Source organism: Achroia grisella, unplaced genomic scaffold (genome assembly GCF_030625045.1).
Source record: "Achroia grisella isolate CSIRO2021 unplaced genomic scaffold, CSIRO_AGI_Agris_v1 utg511, whole genome shotgun sequence".
Lineage (NCBI taxonomy): Eukaryota > Metazoa > Arthropoda > Insecta > Lepidoptera > Pyralidae > Achroia > Achroia grisella.
The window spans coordinates 2,486-22,242 of record NW_026712905.1 but is presented as its reverse complement, the minus strand read 5'-3'; the positions used below and the strand labels follow the sequence as shown (position 1 = coordinate 22,242).

Below are 19,757 nucleotides of genomic sequence, written 5' to 3'. Positions count from 1 at the left end.
GAATTTCATATTAGCATAAAAACCATTCCAAAAAAACTGTGAGTGTTCTTTTTTTTTTAATTTCATATTAGCACAAAAACCATTCCAAATAAACGGTGAGCGTTCTTTTTTTGAATTTCATATTAGCATAAAAACCATTCCAAAAAAACGGTGAGCGTTCTTTTTTTTTTAATTTCATATTAGCACAAAAACCATTCCAAATAAACGGTGAGCGTTCTTTTTTTGAATTTCATATTAGCATAAAAACCATTCCAAAAAAACGGTGAGCGTTCTTTTTTTGAATTTCATATTAGCATAAAAACCATTCCAAATAAACGGTGAGCGTTCTTTTTTAAATTTCATATTAGCATAAAAACCATTCCAAATAAACGGTGAGCGTTCTTTTTTTGAATTTCATATTAGCATAAAAACCATTCCAAAAAAACTGTGAGTGTTCTTTTTTTTTTAATTTCATATTAGCACAAAAACCATTCCAAATAAACGGTAAGTGTTCTTTTTTTGAATTTCATATTAGCCCAATAATCATTATAAAAAAAACGGTGTGTTCTTTTTTTGAATTTCATATTAGCCCAATAACCATTCCAAAAATACGGTGATGTTGTTTTTTTAAATTTCATATTAGCCCAATAACTAAAACGGTGAGTATTCTTTTTTAAAGTTCAAGTTAGCCCAACAAACGGTGAGTATTCTTTTTTTAAAGTTCAAATTAGCCCAAAAAACGGTGAGCATTCTTTTTTAAAATTCAAATTAGCCCAAAGGACGGTGAGTTTTCTTTTTTAAAGCTCAAATTAGCCCAAAAACCATTCCAAAAAAAACGGTAAGCATTCTTTTTTTGAAGTTCAAATTAGCCCAAAAAACAATGAGTATTCTTTTTTTAAAATTGAGTTTCTTTTTTTTAATGTTCAAATTAGGCCAAAAACAGATCATCCCAATAACTTTAGTATTTTGTAACATTCGATATACGAATTCCAAACATTTTTAAAGTAACTTTCTACAGAGTAAAAGTCTGAAATTTTTAATAAAAGAACTAAGTTAAGATATAAGTGTTTATCTTACTTATACAGAAACACCCTTCTTTTAGACATCAGACACCTTACGTGATTCAGAAATGGGAAATTCCGTTATTTCCATAGACACCATGTCCCAAATATAATATGAATGAATACGGCGCTAGGTCGGTGCCTTATCAACATATAATGCATATATTTAGCCATGGCTCCGCTGTGTCAGTGTTATATGGGGCCATGATTTCCACCATAGGATGTAGCGATCTGGATTAAATATTTAGGTATAGAGCAAATCCCTTGACTCATATAGATTACTTACATGACAAACGAGAATAGCAGTAGTTGTTCATGCACGGGATTTATACTTAATGTCAGATATATACGCCTATATACGTGTACAATGTAAATAAACTGGCTATTAAAACAAAATAAAATCAGTTGTTTCTTGCCAGTTCTTCTAATTGAATCTGTATACTGAACTGAACGATAGGGAAATAAAATATTAATACAATAATTCATAAGCGTTCATAAGCGGCTAAAATGTCCTACATGAATACCTAAATGATTGTTTATTCTAATTGTACCCGTGCAAAGCCGGGCCGGATCTTTAGTGAAATAATAAGTATGTTAAGTTTAAGTTTATGCTTATTGTCCGCGGCGTGGGCAGTGGCTAAATAAAAACCAATTGCGAAAAACAAAAACTAATTACAGTCAGGGGCGGACAAATTAAACATTTTGTGGCTTCTTTCATTTATTCATCAGTACATTTGCAGGCGTATAAAAACTGTATCTGGTCCTAACACACCATCAAAACTTGAATAGCTCTCAAAGAAGCTACCACCATTTTAACAATAGTAAATAAATACAGACTATAAAATGCATAAACTTATTTTGTTGGTAATCGTTTTAGTCGCATACCTATGGGTAGCGGAAGCTCAACTGACGTTCACGTCAAGTTGGGGCGGGAAAAGATCGTCGATAACTGGCTCAATCTCGTGCAGAAATGACGAATCAATGGCTGCCATTTATAAATTGATACAGGTAACTTTATTAATTCTCCAATAATATCTCAATTTAGATTTAATCAGAAAGATTCATGCAAATGCAAGAATCGAAGGGAAACCAGAGTTTTGAAATTAGAATTGGGTTCTCTTTGTTTTTTTCTCATTGTTATTTCGGTCTGGCTACGTCCATAACTTATCCTGCCTGATATTTAACGAGGTAATGTAGACTCATAACGTAAACAGCAAATAACTTGTTTTAGAAACCGTTATTTTTTAATATAGAATTTTTTTAAGATCAACGCTTATCAAATCAGGGACAGGGGCAAATCAGGGAGAAAGCGGGTTCCACAAAGACTTACTTTTAAATAAATATAGAAAATTGGTTTACTTGGATTTTTGTTTTAATTTTAAAATCGTTTAACCTACTTCGATTATGTAATATTATCTTATCTGTACTTCGACTTTGTTTTATTGTTTTTTTTTGTTACAGAATGAAGCTGAGAAACTAATAATTTGTCAAAAACCTTGAATTACCTGAATAAAAATATTTTTAATATGACGACTACAACCAACTTGTTTTGTATTGATTCATAATTGTTTATTATCAAGAAAGTGAAAAAATATTTATCGACTGTATGTACCTAATAAATATTGTTTAATTATTATAAACACTTATTTATCTAAAATATGCTTAATTTTAATATTCAGTTACGTATGGATCCACGATGTGTTCTCATTTTGTAATGCTTTATGTTAACCAAATAAAATTACGTATTTAAGAAACAATAGAGAATTTTTATTGCATTTTTTTTAATTTCCTCTCATTGCCTACAATAGAAATAATCTTTCTTCAAATAAACTTAATATAAGCACTTTTGAATAGTCACATTTTTTTTATTCTACCATTCATATGGATATCATTCGAAAACGAATGATATCGAACAACACCTCACGATTTTCATTAAAAGCAAAGTTTGCGCGTGAAAGTACTCTTTCACCTAATTGTAGACTAATGTGAATATCGAAAAGGTCTCTGCTCAGCATTTGCCATGACGAGGTGCCACGACGCTGGTGTTCTGTGGATACCTTTACACTATCTTACTGATAGTATAAACGTGAAAGTTTGTGTGTATAAATGGATAGATGGGTGTTTTGTTACTCTTTCACGTAAAAACTACTGAATGAAAATTAATTATACTAACAATAATATAGATTATACATCAGAATAACACATAGGCTATAAATATGATGCAGGGAAACGGCGAGCACAGCTTATATAACATATATATAATAAGAATAATATAAATAATAATGTACGTCTAGGCGTAATTAGAATGAATCATAAAACATTGTGAAACATTGATTGTGGTCAATTTCTTTCTTTCATATCAATACCGGTATACCAAATTAATAATAACCCTGGAAAACACAGCGCCATCTAGTCCCAAGCTAAGCAGACCTTGTCTTATAGGTCTAGAGAACTGATGTAAAAACTATGATAGCCATCATTCAACTATGTCAGAGCGACTACGTGTGCCGAGTCTCGCTGATCGGGCTCGAGCGAGACGAGACATCTCTGTCCTTTTCAGATTCCTTGCCATGGAAAGAGATAGATGTGAAGGGACCTAAGAAAGGAAGAAGATACAGATACAGACGCAAACATATTTAGATATTTTTTTGTAAATACGTACATAGTATATATATATATATATACATAGCCAATACCCAGAACGATACAAACAATCAAACTCATGAATACAAATGTTTGTACCATGCAAGGAATTGAACACACAACCATGGGAAGTAAAGTACATCAGTATATAACCGACAGATCCATGCTCTATCCGTATCAGGCCAAATTAGATGGAAAGAAAGACAAATGAAACACATTTTTAAATATACAGTCTGTTTATATGTGTAGTCTGTCTATATATAAAAAAAATCGTTTAAGTCAAAATAATACATTAATAGTCAATATTAAGACGCCGAAGGGGACAACACTTGTGAGATTCCACTTGTATCTAGAGACATTCTGCTCTGTTGCAAATATGGCAGGTCTTCTTCATCCAAGGCTTCTCTCATACGCCTCTTGTATATTTCACTATCCGGATTGTTCTCCTGATTACGACACCGGTCTAGTTTCTTCTCAATAATCCTAACTCGTTCTCGTGCCGGACTCTCCACCATTTTAACCAATGAACGAATCTTACGTACTGCTTCAATCAAAATAGCCAATTTATCTGGTCCGGCGTCTCTAAATAATGTTTCTGTGACGTAGCTATCAAGATTTTCCTGTTCTTTACTCGCTGCATGAAGGACGGCAGCCAGAGCTATCTGTGACGGAGCATACAGCAAACATGCATCTGTTAAAAACACCCTTTCTAGAAATTCGTCAATCCCACTTCGTAACCGTTCTGGATTAGCTAGTGTACACCTCGTTTTTATATCAATAAGGAAGCCTTCTACTGGCCTGAAGGGATTGTGAATAGTCAGATGATAGTTCAACTGTTGCATTAACAATAATTCATTATTTAATATAATATCAGATGCCTTCTCTCTATCTCCTTTAATATTAGCTACAAACTGACCTATAGACACGTTGAACTCTTCCACTTTACACGCCAAATATACGCAGGTAGCAAGAATTTCTTTCGGGTGATAATCCATTGAGGAGTTGTACAAATAAAAACGCTTAAAGTAATTAAATGAGGTGCCCACTACGCCCTTCGGCATCGGTGGACTGAACCTCTTGCAGAACTCCTTCATATGAAGCTCGTATTGTTTTAAAAGCAGTCTCTCCTCATCAGGGGACAAAAAAAGTTATACCGTTGATATTCGTCAATATTTGCCCCATGCTTTGAAATGTACTGCAAATTGTGTTTTTCTCGGTGCCGTGCTATCTCATTCTCGTCACTGAACGTCCAAAACTTCCTCTGTGTACTCGTCGAAAACATTTTATTCTTATAATCACAGATCAGATATAATTTATTACAATCGTTTTATTCTTAAATATTAACAAAAACTAAAAATATAAACGAGAAACGGTCAATGGATTATCGGAATTGTTGTTGTGACTTTTCTGACTGAACTGAACTGACTTAAATGACACTGTTGACAGTGTCATTTAATCAGTCATTGATGACAGATATCACATGAGTGACAGTACAGAGTAAAATGGTTCGACCATCACGTAAAATTTTCAAAATACGCATTATCTCTCTAATTAAATTAATTTGCTTCTTTTTAGTATAATGAAAGTGATTTATTTAACTATTAAGTCGTAATATTTAGATAGTATAGTATTTTTAAAATTTGTGTCAAACTTAATAAGTACTCTATGTCAGAATTTAATATTGTGGAGCCTCTGTGATCTGTGAATTGAATCATCCTTCGAATCGGACTTGACTGTTTGTCATCTAATTTAGAAATCTATTTTTTTTATTATAATATTAGTTAAACCCGTTGTTTTATTTATTTTATAAATATGTCTCGACCTGGCGATAGACCAAATCAAGCTCAGACATATAAACTTGTCGTGGTCGGCGGTGGCGGGGTGGGAAAAAGTGCAATTACAATACAATTCATTCAGGTATTTATCTTTGCTTAAGATAATTTTTATGATTCGAATATTAGGATATCTGATGTATACAAACTTTATGTAATATTCCTGTTGCTTATATTTAAAGTAATTGTCTATTTCTTCATATTTAAAAATAGTCATCAAGTATATTTGGTGTCAAGGTCCCATTGTGGGAAGGAGCCGCCCACTGCAGTTACCAGCTGTTCCTAAAATCCCTTTTTATTGTTATTCCAGAGTTATTTCGTGACTGATTATGACCCCACCATTGAGGACAGTTATACTAAACAGTGTGTCATTGATGATTCACCAGCAAAGTTGGAAAGTAAGTGAAATTCCATTATTTAATAGCAAAAAGAATGCAAGTTTCTCGAGTTAGTTTATATTGAAGTTGTAGCAGATGTCCAGTATCATGATGGTAAAATGATAAATATTAGTGTGATAAATTATGAAAGAAGGCTGATCATGAAATTGTCTAGGAATAGAGATCTTTGTAAAACTATTTTTCTTTTTACGAAACAAATTTATACTAATGTAAGATGCATATTAAAAAAGAAAATATATTATATACTAGCTGTACCCGCGACTTTGTCCACATGGAATTTAGCTTTATTTTTCTAAAATAAAAGTAGCCTAAGTTACTCCTTATTACATCAGCTACCTGCCAATAAAAGTCCCATCAAAATCGGTCCAGCCGATATAAAGATTAGCCGGAACAAACAAAGAGATAGACAGACAAAAATTGTAAAAAAGTATTACTTTTATTATTAAATTTATTTCTTTTATTTAAAATTTAATTAAATTTTTTTTTTTATCTTTTCTTATCTGCAAACATTCCCAGAACTATGAGCAGATTTTTTGGGTGTGGGATCTAAGAATGGATTGTCCACCCTAGCGGGAGAATCTACTGCTTAAGCATACTGCAAACATTACACAATGTCGCTTCTTTTTAGTCGCTTGGGGTAAAATATTTGTAGTAATTGAGCAGCCAGTTGATTTGAGTGGTTACATAGTCGCTTTTTATATTTTTCTTTACAATTGAGGATCTCCTCCTTTACTGGCAGTACGCCAAGTTCCTTGTGAATTTCGTTGTTGGTGATGTACCAAGGGACACCCAATACTGTTTGTGTGTACTGTGTGTGGTACAGTTTAATAATCAAAATTATTATTATTACCACATACCATCAGGTCAGGTCATTCAGTTTACCATTCCTCTTACATAAAGGAGATTCCTTTATGTAAGAGGAATAATATCCCTGCAACACGCACTATGATACCCATTTCACTACAGAAGGCTTAAAAGACATCATACATGGGATTTTATTCACTGATCAGAACCATTAATGTAAAATGAGACAGTTTCCTCACTGGAGGTACAGTTCTCACCTGTAAATGGTCCCACAACAAATAGTCAAAGGCTTGGTGAGCTGATTGCAAGATATAAATATAAAAAAAAAACAAATAAAAAAACTTATGTGATTCTTTAAACACTATGGTCACTGCATAAATTTACTTTATTTAATCACATTTGTTTAGGTTCTCATCTTCTTTATTTTTAACTAAATTTATCCCTTTAGGGGTGGAATTTATCAAAATCCTTTCTTAGGGGATGCCTACGTTATAGTAGCTTTATGCATGCAAAGTCTCAGCCCGATCGGTTTAAAATTGACAAAGTTTCATACAAACTTTTATCCCATATTTTATCCTCTTGGGGGTAGAATTAATCAAAATCCTTTCTTAGCATTGAAATTATAAGCATGTCATTTGAGATCAAAGATTGAAAATTCTTATGTATCTAGTAGCTTTTGCCCGCGGCTTCACTCATGTTAATTTATCCCCTTTGGGGTGGAATTTATCAAAATTCTTTCTTAGGGGATGCCTACGTCATAGTAGCTTTATGCATGCAAAGTTTTAGCCCAATCGGTTTAAAATTGACAAAGTTTCATATAAAGTTTCATCCCTTGGGGGTAGAATTAATCAAAATCCTTTCTTAGGGGATGACTACGTCATAACATCTACCTGCACCAAGTTTCAGCCCGATTCGTCCAGCGGTTTAGGCTGTGCGTTGATAGATCACAATGTCAGTCACCTTTGAGTTCTATATATATAGATGACCACAAGTTTTGATCGGTGATTTTGCCAATGGCATGGTTTGAGAGACAGTGTAATTTTGTAGCTGAGGCTTATTTCGGTATGCTCAGTAAAGTTTGACAGTTTTGTTCAGGTTGGGGTTTTGTTATAATTAAAGACATGTTTAATTTTTAATATACTTGGGGGTTTTTCTATACCTATCAATGTGTGTAAAAACCATGTTTACAGTATCAAAGTAGTTGTAAAACATAATCACATGTTTGCTTTTGCCTCATTGTTATATTAATTATTGTGTATATTATAGCATTACTATGTATATATACATTGGTAACTAAGATTGTTCCACAGTAACAGATTACTTTCATTTATTATTCTATTGTTTGGGGTCAGCTTTCTCGAGGGAAACCAGTGCTGTGCTAAGCGATTATGTCTTACTTACTTTACTATATCTTTATTTAGTATAAAAAGTTGTTTAGGCTCTCTGTTCGCTTAGATCTTTTAAACTATGCAACAGACTTTACTATAGTTTTTAGGAATAGATAGAGTGATTCAAGAAAAAGGTTTATATTTAACATAAAACAGAGTTTTATCTGATAAGGGATTGATATAAGATGAGAATTTTATTTGCCATTGATTAGTTGTTGTGTTGTCCTACCCTAGTTTTTAGTCTTTAAATTTGAGAGAAAGGTCCAGTTAAAAACTAGTGCTGCAAATGAGAATCCTGTCAGCATTCACTGAAGGACCGGTACTTTTGCTGCCTAATGAAGTACCCCTTAAATATATTTTTTATGTAATTTCATTAAATAGAAATAGGAAATAATCTTTAGTGAACCCAATATAAGCATTTTTTTATGTCATATTTTTTTATTCTACCACTCATTCGGAATGCAGACTCATCACAAGAAAGAACGAGAAATAAACTTACGTGTTGCTCTTTTGAATAAACGTTATTTTTAATAATAAATCAGTCATTCATAATTTAAGAGCCACGCTCTTGTCGGTGGAGCTCTTGCAACTTTCCACGATCTTCCATCATGCTCTTTAAATGTTGATAAGATGTTGACAGGACTCCAATTTTGTCTTTATTTTCTTAGATGTAGCTGGGCCTTAGTCTTCCCTTCCCAGAAGGGAGGGGAAGACCTTCCTTCTATTTTTCTCTCAATAATAATTTTTATAAATTCATCGAGCCGTATCAAGTGTCCTAACATTTTTCCTACATAAATTCACATATATAAATAATTTCATTAGCAGCAATAAATTATTCTTATAATAATATGTGTATGTAAAAGTTCAACTTTAAAATATCTTTATTCATGTAACTCTATTACATACTCTTATGATATGTCAAATCTACCGTCAGTTCCGAATGATTTCAAGATGAGAAGAACTGACAAGAAACTCAGCTCGTATTATTTTCAAATCAATGTTGTACATGTTTATAATAATACAGATCATTATTATTATTACATAGTATAAAACAAAGTCGCTGTCGCTGTCTGTCCGTTTCTATGTATACTTAAATCTTTAAAACTACGTAACGGATTTTGAAGCGTTTTTTTTAATAGATAAAGTGATTCAAGGGGAACGTTTATATGTATAATACATGTACACCCGAGCGATGCCAGGGCGAGTAGTTAGTTCATTTATAAATTAAAATTTGGGAGAATAGAGACTACCAGTATATGCTATTGCAAAAGCAAATAGTCTAGTCTAACAAGCAGCACTCGTTTACGAGTATGACGGATGAGCCAGCCATCACTGCACTCGACCATATTTTAGGGAGCACTTTGACCCGCTCACCACGCGGCCACAAGTTTGAAATTTATAGCGAGCATACCTGTTTCATATATGTTTCACTCTTAGTTCTAGACACGGCTGGCCAGGAGGAGTTCAGTGCTATGCGCGAGCAGTACATGAGGTCCGGCGAAGGATTCCTCCTGGTGTTCTCAGTGGCAGATCACGCGAGCTTCGATGAACTTTACAAATTCCACAAGCAGATCCTTCGTGTGAAGGATCGAGACGAATTCCCCATGCTCATGGTTGGGAATAAGGCAGACTTGGAGTCGCAAAGAGTGGTAAGTTCAGATCAAAATTCTCTATAATTTAAATTTTGATAGTGTTTGATAGCGCAGGAGGGAGCACTATTGTGCATTATTATATTTAAAAAACTACTACTCCCTACTCGGAAAACTGTGCTGTGATATGTCTGCACTCCAAATGCAGGGTAATGCAAGGTGTCTGTCTGCAAGTGTTACCAGATCATTATGTTTATTTTATGTTTCAGTGTATAGTTATGATTGATATTTATTTATATACTGTTCCCGCGACTTCGTCCGCGGAAATAATTTAACGTTATTTTTCTATAAAAGTAGCCATAGCCAATGTAAGTATATAATGTAGTAATAGAACTAAAATAAAAGTTATTCCTTATTACTTCGGCTACCTGGCAAAAAAGGTCCCGTCAAAATTGGCCTAGCCATTTTAGAGATTAGCCGGAACAAACAGACAGACAAAAATTGTAAAAAAAATATTTTGGTGTATACGGTACATACGGTACATTTATATTTATATGCATGTAGTAAAAAACTGTTATTTCAATATTACAAACAGACAATACAATTTTTTTATATGTATAGGTAGTATGTCGTAAATGTTTACTCTGTGTTATCCGCCTAGATCTATGTATGTATGTATGTATGAATGAATTAATGAATAAAAATATTTATTGTTCCTCTCACAGAAAATACAATTACATATACAATTATGTACAATAAACAAGTCAAAGTATGTATATTAAGATATGTATGAAGGTATCCGCAGAATACCAGCGTCGTGGCACCTCATCACGACATATGCTGGTTTGGTAACATATAATTAATATAAACCAGTATGTAATTTAAAATTTAAAATATATTTTTATTATTACTATGTACCAAATAAACTATTTTATTGCTTTCTTAAATTTAAAAAAAACCTGACCATTGGTGAAGAATTGGATTGTTAGTAATTTGGACTGTTAACCACCTGTTTCCATTACTGCTGAATTTGTCACAATAAACAATAAATAAATAAAAATTTTTCGTCTCTACAAATTACATAGTTCCAGTTTTCTTATATAAATGCCAACAATAAAAATCACAAATATGATTTGTGGGACATCTGGAGCCCAAAGTAAGCAATAGCCTGTAACTTAGACACCAGTGGGCTAATTATGTAACACGATATGAAATTGTTTCTGTTGAAGTTGTGATGCAATATGAAATCATTTCAATTTAAAAAATGCGATCAAGTAAGGTCGAATGACCGCAACATAAATCATTTCTATCGATAAAACATTACTATGAAGTTGCAGCGGAATATTGTTAATCCGACCAATTTAAAAAGTCAGTACATTAGATAGCTTATACCTTTAGAGGGATACATTTTAATTTATTGGGTTGTTACACTAGTTGGTTGATTTGAAACAATTTTTATTACGTTCAAAAATTACAAAATATACTGCAGCGTTCATTTGTTCTTTTATTTTAATTTTATTAATAGACATTTAATAAAATAAAATAAAGAAAGTCTATTCTATTCTAATGAAAAAATAAGGTTAATAATTTTGAATATAAAAGCATATTTTATACAAACTATTTATAATCATTAATAATATTAATCTAACCTACAAATTAAATTTTCTTTTCTGCTATAGATACCTAGGTAAGTACGTAGGTATCCATATAAATTTAAAATGATATGGGCACATCTTTTTAAATTTGTACATAATGTAAAAACTTTAAACAAATAAATTTATTTACTGTAAACAAATCACAGTCATAAACGTGTTCACAGAGCACCGTATTCATTGAAATAGTTTTTTAATTATATTAATATCATAATCAACCCTAATTTTATATTAAACATTTACTGTGTGTACTGATGTCGTGTTGTGAGTCGTGACAATTTTCCCATTTTAATAAATTTAAAACCTTTTCACGACTTTCTACGTAATATTTAATATAATAAAAATATATGTAATACTGAAAATTACCAAAACAAGATAAATAAAGCTGCTAATGCTGATATTTTAAAGATTGTAACCAAAAGAAACACCTTCTAAATTGTTTCTCATAATGTAAAAACCGTTTCAATTCCACGCTGTCATTTCGGCAAAATAGCGATTACGTGACGTTGCAACGAGGTTACTAAATCGACATTCGATAGAAATAATTTTTATCGATATGTAAAGTTGCGTTTACGTTGCAATGCTAGTTGACAGCGTCAAATGGCGTCTATATGATCGCATTATTGACAGATGACGTCATTTTCACTACGTTACATACGAAAATCGTTGCGAACGAAGTTACATAATTAGCCCACAGGTCTCCCCTTCATATAAATTAGTTATACATCTAGTTTTAAGTTTAAACGTGGAGTGCATTGAGCATGTGTGTGTGTGTGTGTGTGTGTGTGTGCATGTTGTATGTGTGTCTGAAAAGGATTGCCTCCGTTTATAACCAGGAACCCGACCAGGGGGTGGGGGTAAAAAGAAGATAGCTCAGGTTTTTTTTTAAGAATCATAATGGAATGGTTCACCCGCCTGCGCTAACGGTTTACGCTGGCGGGGCACCAGTGGAGGATGGTAAGATGAGCATGAGGTCAGGTCAGTTAGCCCATCGTGACAAATTCACCAGAAATTTATCACGATGGTTTCCAGGAGGAACCGCGTGGAGGTCAACCTGACATGGTGCATTGCTGGCAATGGGGACATTAGTCCACATTACTAACAATCCCCTTCCCCCCCATGCGTGCGGGTGTGTGTGTGTGCGTGCTGTGTGTGCGTATGTGTGTGTGTGTGTGTGAGTGAGTGAGGGGTGATCTTTGTAAAATTGCAATGGGCTAACTGAGCTCGCATCATGTTCATATTATCATCCACCACTGATGACCCACCAAAGTAAACGGTTGTCCCCTATGCTATAAAAAAATTACATCTCCGTAATGGCAATGCACGATGGATATTATGGGTGTCACATAACAATAAATAACCTTGGACAATTAAGACAGCGCCATCTAGACTCACAGTAAGTAGAGCTTGTGTTATGGGTACAAGACAACTGATACATACAAAATATACATAGAAAATACCCAGACCGATACAAACAATCATACCCATAAATACAAATGTTTGCACCGTGCGAGGAATCGAACCCGCGACCATCGGATAGTAAAGCGTTGTGGTAAACCACTAGACCATTATAATCACGTTATATATGGCGTCGGTAGGGTATAATATGTATTTATTTACGAAAAGAAATGCATCATTTATATCAGTTATCTAGTACTCACAACACAAGCTCAGCTTAGATTGGGACTAGATGGCGTTATGTGAATTGTCTTGAGATATTATTATTATTATAAAACAAGCAGATGAATGGCTGAAATAGGTGAGACTGAGGTACTCGCACAAACGATTTCTACAAATATCTCGATAAATGCGTAGGGAAAATGTAATAATGTAAATGTATTGGTAAATACTCGTGTTGATTTAATCATTATTAATTACAATGATAATGAATTATGATAATTTATTTATATATTTATTGACATCAAACTAAGCGAGTCTTACAGCTCCCCAATATGCTCACTTAGGAAAAATTATACAAAAATATGATATAGTAATAATTACAAAAAAAATATATTAAAACAATAACAACCGAAAATTTTACGTGTTATTTAGGAAATCCATTGCCATTCTGCTAAAATTTAACAAGTCACATGTAAATATGTCCAGCTCAGGAAATCGACTAACGACACCGTTGAGTAGACTCAGTGCAAGAGTAATGGGAGCCTGCCGGGCCAGCTCTGTTTTTCTCCAAGGAACATCAAATAAGTTCCTTCGACGTGCTTGTTTATGGGCGCTCGTATGGATGTTGATGCTAATATCGTTTGGTTGCATTTTTCTCCTCTTAACATTTTAACTACGTACTTCATTAAGACTGCATTGATGGAGTACGTCCTACTTCAGGTGTATCATAGCCCACCATCTATACATATAAATAAAATTGGAGTGACTGTTGAATAATATTGAAATAACCGTTTTTTACTACATGCATATGAATATAAATACTAATCATCATCATCTGCTTCTTCCTTATCCCATTTATTTGGGGTCGGCGTAATATGTTTTTCTCTTCCATTCATCTCTGTTCGCAGTCATTCCGTTATATACTCCTTTCTCACCATATCATCTTTCACACAGTCCATCCATCTCTTTTTCGGTCTTCCTCTACCCCTATAACCATCCACATTCATATGTAACACCGTCCTTAGGATATGATCTTCATTCCTACGCATTACATGCCCATACCACGATAGACGATTACTCTTTAACCTCTCCGACATCGGCGCCACTTTCATACTTCCTCTAATGTATTCATTCTTTATCTAGTCTAATACATACACCAAATCAAGGAGAAGTCAGTTGTTACACCTTACTTCATGCTCATCTTATCATCCTTCACTGGTGCCCCGCCAACGTAAATAGTGGGTGCATCATTCCATTATCATCCATAAAAAAAAAATCTGACAGACTCCAGCGAAGATATTAATAATAACAATAATAAACCCTTGGACGATTCACAGCGCCACCTAGTCCCAAGCTAAGCAGAGCTCGTGTTATGGGCACTAGACAACTGATATAAATACTTAGATATATTTTTTTATAGATGGTATATTAGTTTTAATGAGTTATTAATATATGTTTATTAATTTTTGAAATCGGTGCAAAGTTTTGGAGTATACTTTCGACATAACAATATCCGCTCTCTTTCTCTCTCTCTCTCTCTCTCTCTCTTTATGATGTTCTTTATGACGTACTCGTATATAAAATTCTCGTATCACAGTGTTAGTTACCATACTCCCCCGAAACGGCTTGACCGATTTTTATGAAATTTTATATGCATATTTAGTAGTTGGGAGAATCGGCTACTATCTATACTTCATACCCCTAAGTAATAAGGGATAACCATCCCTGATATTTTATTTATTAGACAAATTTTTGTATATTAAATCTTTAAAAAATTCACCGACCCTAAAAGTTCACCCTTCCAGCACCAACCCCCTATTGTTTAATAGCGATTTTAATTTATATGGCAAAACAGAGGCAGATGGTATTATTATACATTATTATTGACATCAATACCTACAGTTGATGATAGCATTTGTTTTTCCCATTCGAAAATCTGGACGTCACGCTGCAGCGCAATGATTCACGGAGGTAAACCAATAATAGGATTTATCATGTACTGTTTACCATTGCGTATATATTTGTATACCTAATTGCAAGCACTAAACTCCGATGGGGTATCCACACTTTATGGGATAGATATTGTCATAAATATATCTCTTTAAAAAAGTTCTCTTTCATTCTTATACTGCGCGACTTCGTATGCATCACACTTATAATTATATATCGCCCAATTTACATAATATATTTTTAAATTATACTCTATGTGTTATTCTGATGTATAAGCTATATTACTGTAAAGTTTCAACAAGATCCGTTCATTAGTTTCTGCGTACGAAAGAGTAACAAACATCCATCCATACTCACAAACTTACGCGTTTATGAAAATTAGTAAGATAGCTGGTAGGATGCTAAGGGATAAAAGTTTTATCAAACGAAATCTCGGTAACAGTTAGTTTATAATAATAATAAATTTTTTTCATTGTACTTTTACATTACCTGTAGTAGTTATAAATGTAAAAATATAAATTAAAACTAATAAATTTGTCTGATGTTAAACTGGCAATTTATTTTAATTTCTTTATTTATTCATCTCAAACCGTGTAGTCATATTACGATTACCTAGACTAACATACATATTTTATTATTATTAAAAACAACAAAAAATTACAATAAAAATTGTAAATCTTTGTAGTTTTTAATAATAAATGTTACTGTGTGCTAAAAAGCAGGATAGCGAACATATATACGTGATACACCTCGGATATTATATAGTAAATTCCTTTACGCTAAATTTATAACCAGCCTACAAATGTAAAATTTATTACAAACTAGCTTTTACCCGCGGCTTCGCTCGCATAACTTCATTACTGGCTGCTAGATGGCGCTGAAGTAGCAAAATTTTGATTTTTATATATGATATACATATATATATTTAATTGAAAATTATCCTATGTTCATGCAAATACCTCCAAGAACATGTGTACAAAATTTCGTGATGATCGGTTCAGTAGTTTTTGCGTGAAAGTGTAAAAAAGATCCATTATTTATCCAAGACTTTTACATTTATAATATTAGTAATTATAAATTATATTTGAAATCTACCAACATATATATGAATAATAAACAATCAACAAATATAGCTTTTAACTATTGTGAGTAATTCAGTGTATACCCACTCAATTGTTGAGTTCAATTTAAGTGAAATATGAATTAATAATCAAAAAAATATATAAATTGCTGCTGTGGTCACGGCTCTGATGACGGTAATGCAGATACACCACACCCTTCGGCCAGTAGTCCCCCTTCATGAAAAGGGGCGGATCTACCTAAGGGCTCATAGGGCTGCAGCCCAGACCCCCAGCCCACTGAAACGATATTTAGAATATACAAAAAAATATCTAGAATTTTAAAAACCTATCATAAGGTTGGCAACCCTGAGGAGAATCAATCCATGCAAGTGCGCGTGAGGAACGGGGAATTTCTGGTCACTTGTTTTTTGTTGGTGTATTTTTTTAGTTGAGTAACATAATTATGTAGGCCCCCCTAAGTAGATTTAGCACAGGGCACCACCAATTCGCGATCCGCTCCTGTTCATGAAGGTGGTCAGCATGTTATGGGGGACCCGGGCTACAAATGTCTTGAAACTTGCGTTGTGAATCGACTCTTTGTGGACTCTTGCGATACAGATTCGCCTAGTGCGGAGTACAATGTATATACAAAAATAAATAAATTAACAATTTTTAAGTCAGGGCTGGGATTGCCTTGTGTGTATTTAGTGAGTGTATAAACTTTAATATCTTACCAATATTATAAATGAGAAAGTTTGTGAGTATGGACGGATGTTTGTTACTCATTCACGCAGAAACTACTGAACGAATTTTGATGAAACTTTACAGGTATATTAGTTTATACATCGGAATAACACATAGGCTATAATTCAAAAAGATGTTATGTAAATTGCTTATCTACTAGAGACTAGAGAGCGCTGATTGAAATTTTCAGGGTTATTAAAAAAGTATTAAAGTCAATACCAACCTTATGTAATAAACAGAAATCGAGTTTAAATAACCCTTTAAAAAAATCGTCTTTAAGTATATGATCTGGTATGACATTTCAGGTATCACTAGAGGCGGCTCAAGCCCTCTCGCGTCAGTTGAAGGTTCCATATATAGAATGTAGTGCGAAGGCGCGCATGAACGTGGACCAGGCGTTCCATGAGCTGGTGAGGCTCGTCCGCCGCTTCCAGGAGGCCGAGAGGATCAACAACAAATCAAATTATACACCCCACAAGAAACGGACCTGCGTTATGTTGTAACAGAAGACTGTGGTAAGCTTTAATTATATATATCTATGTATGTATTTTATTAACAAAATCCAATTCAATTGTATAAGTAAAATGACGTACATACGTACAATTTGTACAATACTGCATTAACTTGAAATTGTATAATTTTTTAAATTTGACTTTGGGGCATATTCCGGTACATTAATCACGTCTTTTTATTAGCATTTTTTTAACATATACTCTCCCCCTACCCTACCCATGGTGGGGAGGTTTAGTACTAACCCTCCCAAACTCAATCACGTGTATCTTTAGTACCTACTACTTCTCGAGCCATACGTGATTAATGATCGGCCTCTTTAAAGCTAAAACTTTAAGATATTCCGAAGTTTGTATTTTTTTAGTTAATCCGGTATGGTACTAACATAAGTGATATGTTTTTACAAACCCATGTATCGATTATGTAACTCAATTGCGATGAATGTGCGTTTGAAATTGACTGACACGGTTTTGAGGTTATGTTTCAGTCATTTGACAGCTACAGTTGCAAAGCATACGACTCGGTTGGCGTCTGAAATTGTCAAATGGATTATATGTAATCGGAAATTTGTCAATTTAAATATCATAAAATGTATTAATAATTTTGGTATCTTGACCATATTTTTTTAATTGGTAATTATGAATAATCGGGAATAGGGTATACTGGCACCAGTGAAAGGTGATACAATGAGGATATTGTAGTTTTATTTTATACGTGTACAGATAAAACGAAAAACTATAGAAAAAGACTTGGAATACAGATATATATATATTGGTAAAATTAATGACATAACAGAATTTGAAGTATAGAACAAGAATGTACAATAAATGAACTGTAAATTTAAATACAAATTTAGTATAAAAATTAGATTTCGGATTAGCGGATTTTATCATCTGTCACTAGTTCTTGACCTAACAAGAAGTCAGGTCAAGATTATCAACCGTAGTTGCAGTTAATCAGGAATTAATCGCGATAGATTTAAAGGGAGGAAATATGGAGGTCAATCCAGTGTAGGAGATTGTACATTGCTAGCAATGGAGTTAGTATTGTCCACACTACAAGTCCCTTTCCTTCGTCTAACAGAGTCCATTTGACAGTTAAAAATCAACCGAGTTGTTTAATTTTGTTTGAAATTATCAAAAGCTTCAAATATAACCTCAAAATTATGAATTTATATACCAATCTGTTTCAAATGACATTTGATTGCATCTGAATTACGTAATCGAGCACCAAAACTAAAATGTATGAGTGTAGCTGTTCTAACAATTTTAAATTTGACAGACAAAAATACAGATATATCTATCTTTACGAAACTAAACATTATATGTTTTTTCTAAACTCAATGTACCTAGGACTGAAATATGTTTATCACATTTCTATATATGGATATGGATCCCATATACAAACAGTGTTGCTAGATTATCCTCTGGTGTTCTCTCAATTTTTGTTAAAATTTCTCTAAAAACCTACATTTTTAGGGAAAATTGAACAAGAATTTGAGAAAATTTAAGAGAAATCTTCTCAATAAATAAGTCTTCCTATCTACATGTTTTTAGCTACTTATCCTTGTTTTTTATAGAAAAACGAAACCGATGGCTCTTTTTAGATCGTATAGTCTAATATGCCTACTATAGTTAAGATCATTTAATAAAGACTCCATCAAATATCGTACACATAAAACTAAATTACTAATATTGAAGTTGGTAACACTTGGTCGATCTAGTAATTTTAGTATGGTATGAGTTGATGAATAAAGCATTAAGCCTCAAAGTTTAATTATTATGTGAGAACGGTAGATAGACATTTTAACAATAATTTTCTTCCATTCGGTTGGTATACTCTAAAAACTTCTCAAGCAGAAGTATTTCCGAACCAATATGATATTGAAACCTTCAAAAGTATAAACGTAATTAAACCTTTTTATAAACTGGTAACAGCACTAATTTTTCTAGTGTTTGCAAATAGCTGAATTATTGTTATTAAAAACAATTTACAGTATGTTCTAGACAACATGTGGTGGGAATTCTTTTTGTCTATGGTCAAATATTGATTGTTCCACGATTGAATTGAGATTATATAATCCGGTTGTCAGATTTCCAACATATATTTGGAGGCATAAACAAATATTTTATATTTAACATTGTATTTGGAAATCAGCTGCCATAAGTTACAATTGTTTTTTTTCACAAAATTATGGCATCTAATCTCCGAATCATTTTTTTTATTTAAAGAAATATATTTATTTTTTGTATAATTTCTTTATAGGTTGTATACACATGAGTGAAGTTGTACTAAGCATAAGTACATAATTATATTTATATTGAACAATATTTTGTATAAAAAAAATATTTTGTTCATTTCAATAGTTACATTGTATTTTTGTATTCACTCGAGTGATTTTTGTTTATATTCCTTATGCGATAAGGTATTTATTTTCAATATTTTTTAGGTTATCTTTAAGTAATGTTTAGTTATTATTTTTGTTGATAGAGACTAAGGCTGCTGATATACAGTCGGTTTGTTGTC

The 19,757-nt window shown here is 32.9% G+C and overlaps 2 protein-coding genes across 2 annotated transcripts; one reads left to right on the top strand and one right to left on the bottom strand.

Moving 5' to 3' along the window:
• Nucleotides 1–3,920: 3,920 nt before the first annotated feature.
• LOC131846533 (cyclin-H-like) lies at nucleotides 3,921–5,044 on the bottom strand. The gene is given in 2 exon segments (XM_059195867.1): nucleotides 3,921–4,840; nucleotides 4,843–5,044. Coding segments are annotated over 2 exon segments (975 nt in total). The 5' UTR covers nucleotides 4,966–5,044; the 3' UTR covers nucleotides 3,921–3,988.
• Nucleotides 5,045–5,414: 370 nt separating this feature from the next.
• LOC131846421 (ras-like protein 2) lies at nucleotides 5,415–18,052 on the top strand. The gene is made up of 4 exons (XM_059195706.1): nucleotides 5,415–5,600; nucleotides 5,826–5,913; nucleotides 9,543–9,754; nucleotides 17,027–18,052. Exons 1-4 carry the CDS (start codon nucleotides 5,496–5,498, stop codon nucleotides 17,222–17,224), a joined length of 603 nt encoding a protein of 200 aa, XP_059051689.1. The 5' UTR covers nucleotides 5,415–5,495; the 3' UTR covers nucleotides 17,225–18,052.
• The last annotated feature ends 1,705 nt before the right edge of the window (nucleotides 18,053–19,757 follow it).

Coding starts and splice junctions, on each gene's coding strand:
- LOC131846421 (XM_059195706.1), top strand. CDS start 5,496: ATGTCTCGACCTGGCGATAGACCAAATCAAGCTCAGACATATAAACTT. Junction 5,601..5,825: donor TTACAATACAATTCATTCAG/GTATTTATCTTT, acceptor TTGTTATTCCAG/AGTTATTTCGTGACTGATTA. Junction 9,755..17,026: donor ACTTGGAGTCGCAAAGAGTG/GTAAGTTCAGAT, acceptor ATGACATTTCAG/GTATCACTAGAGGCGGCTCA.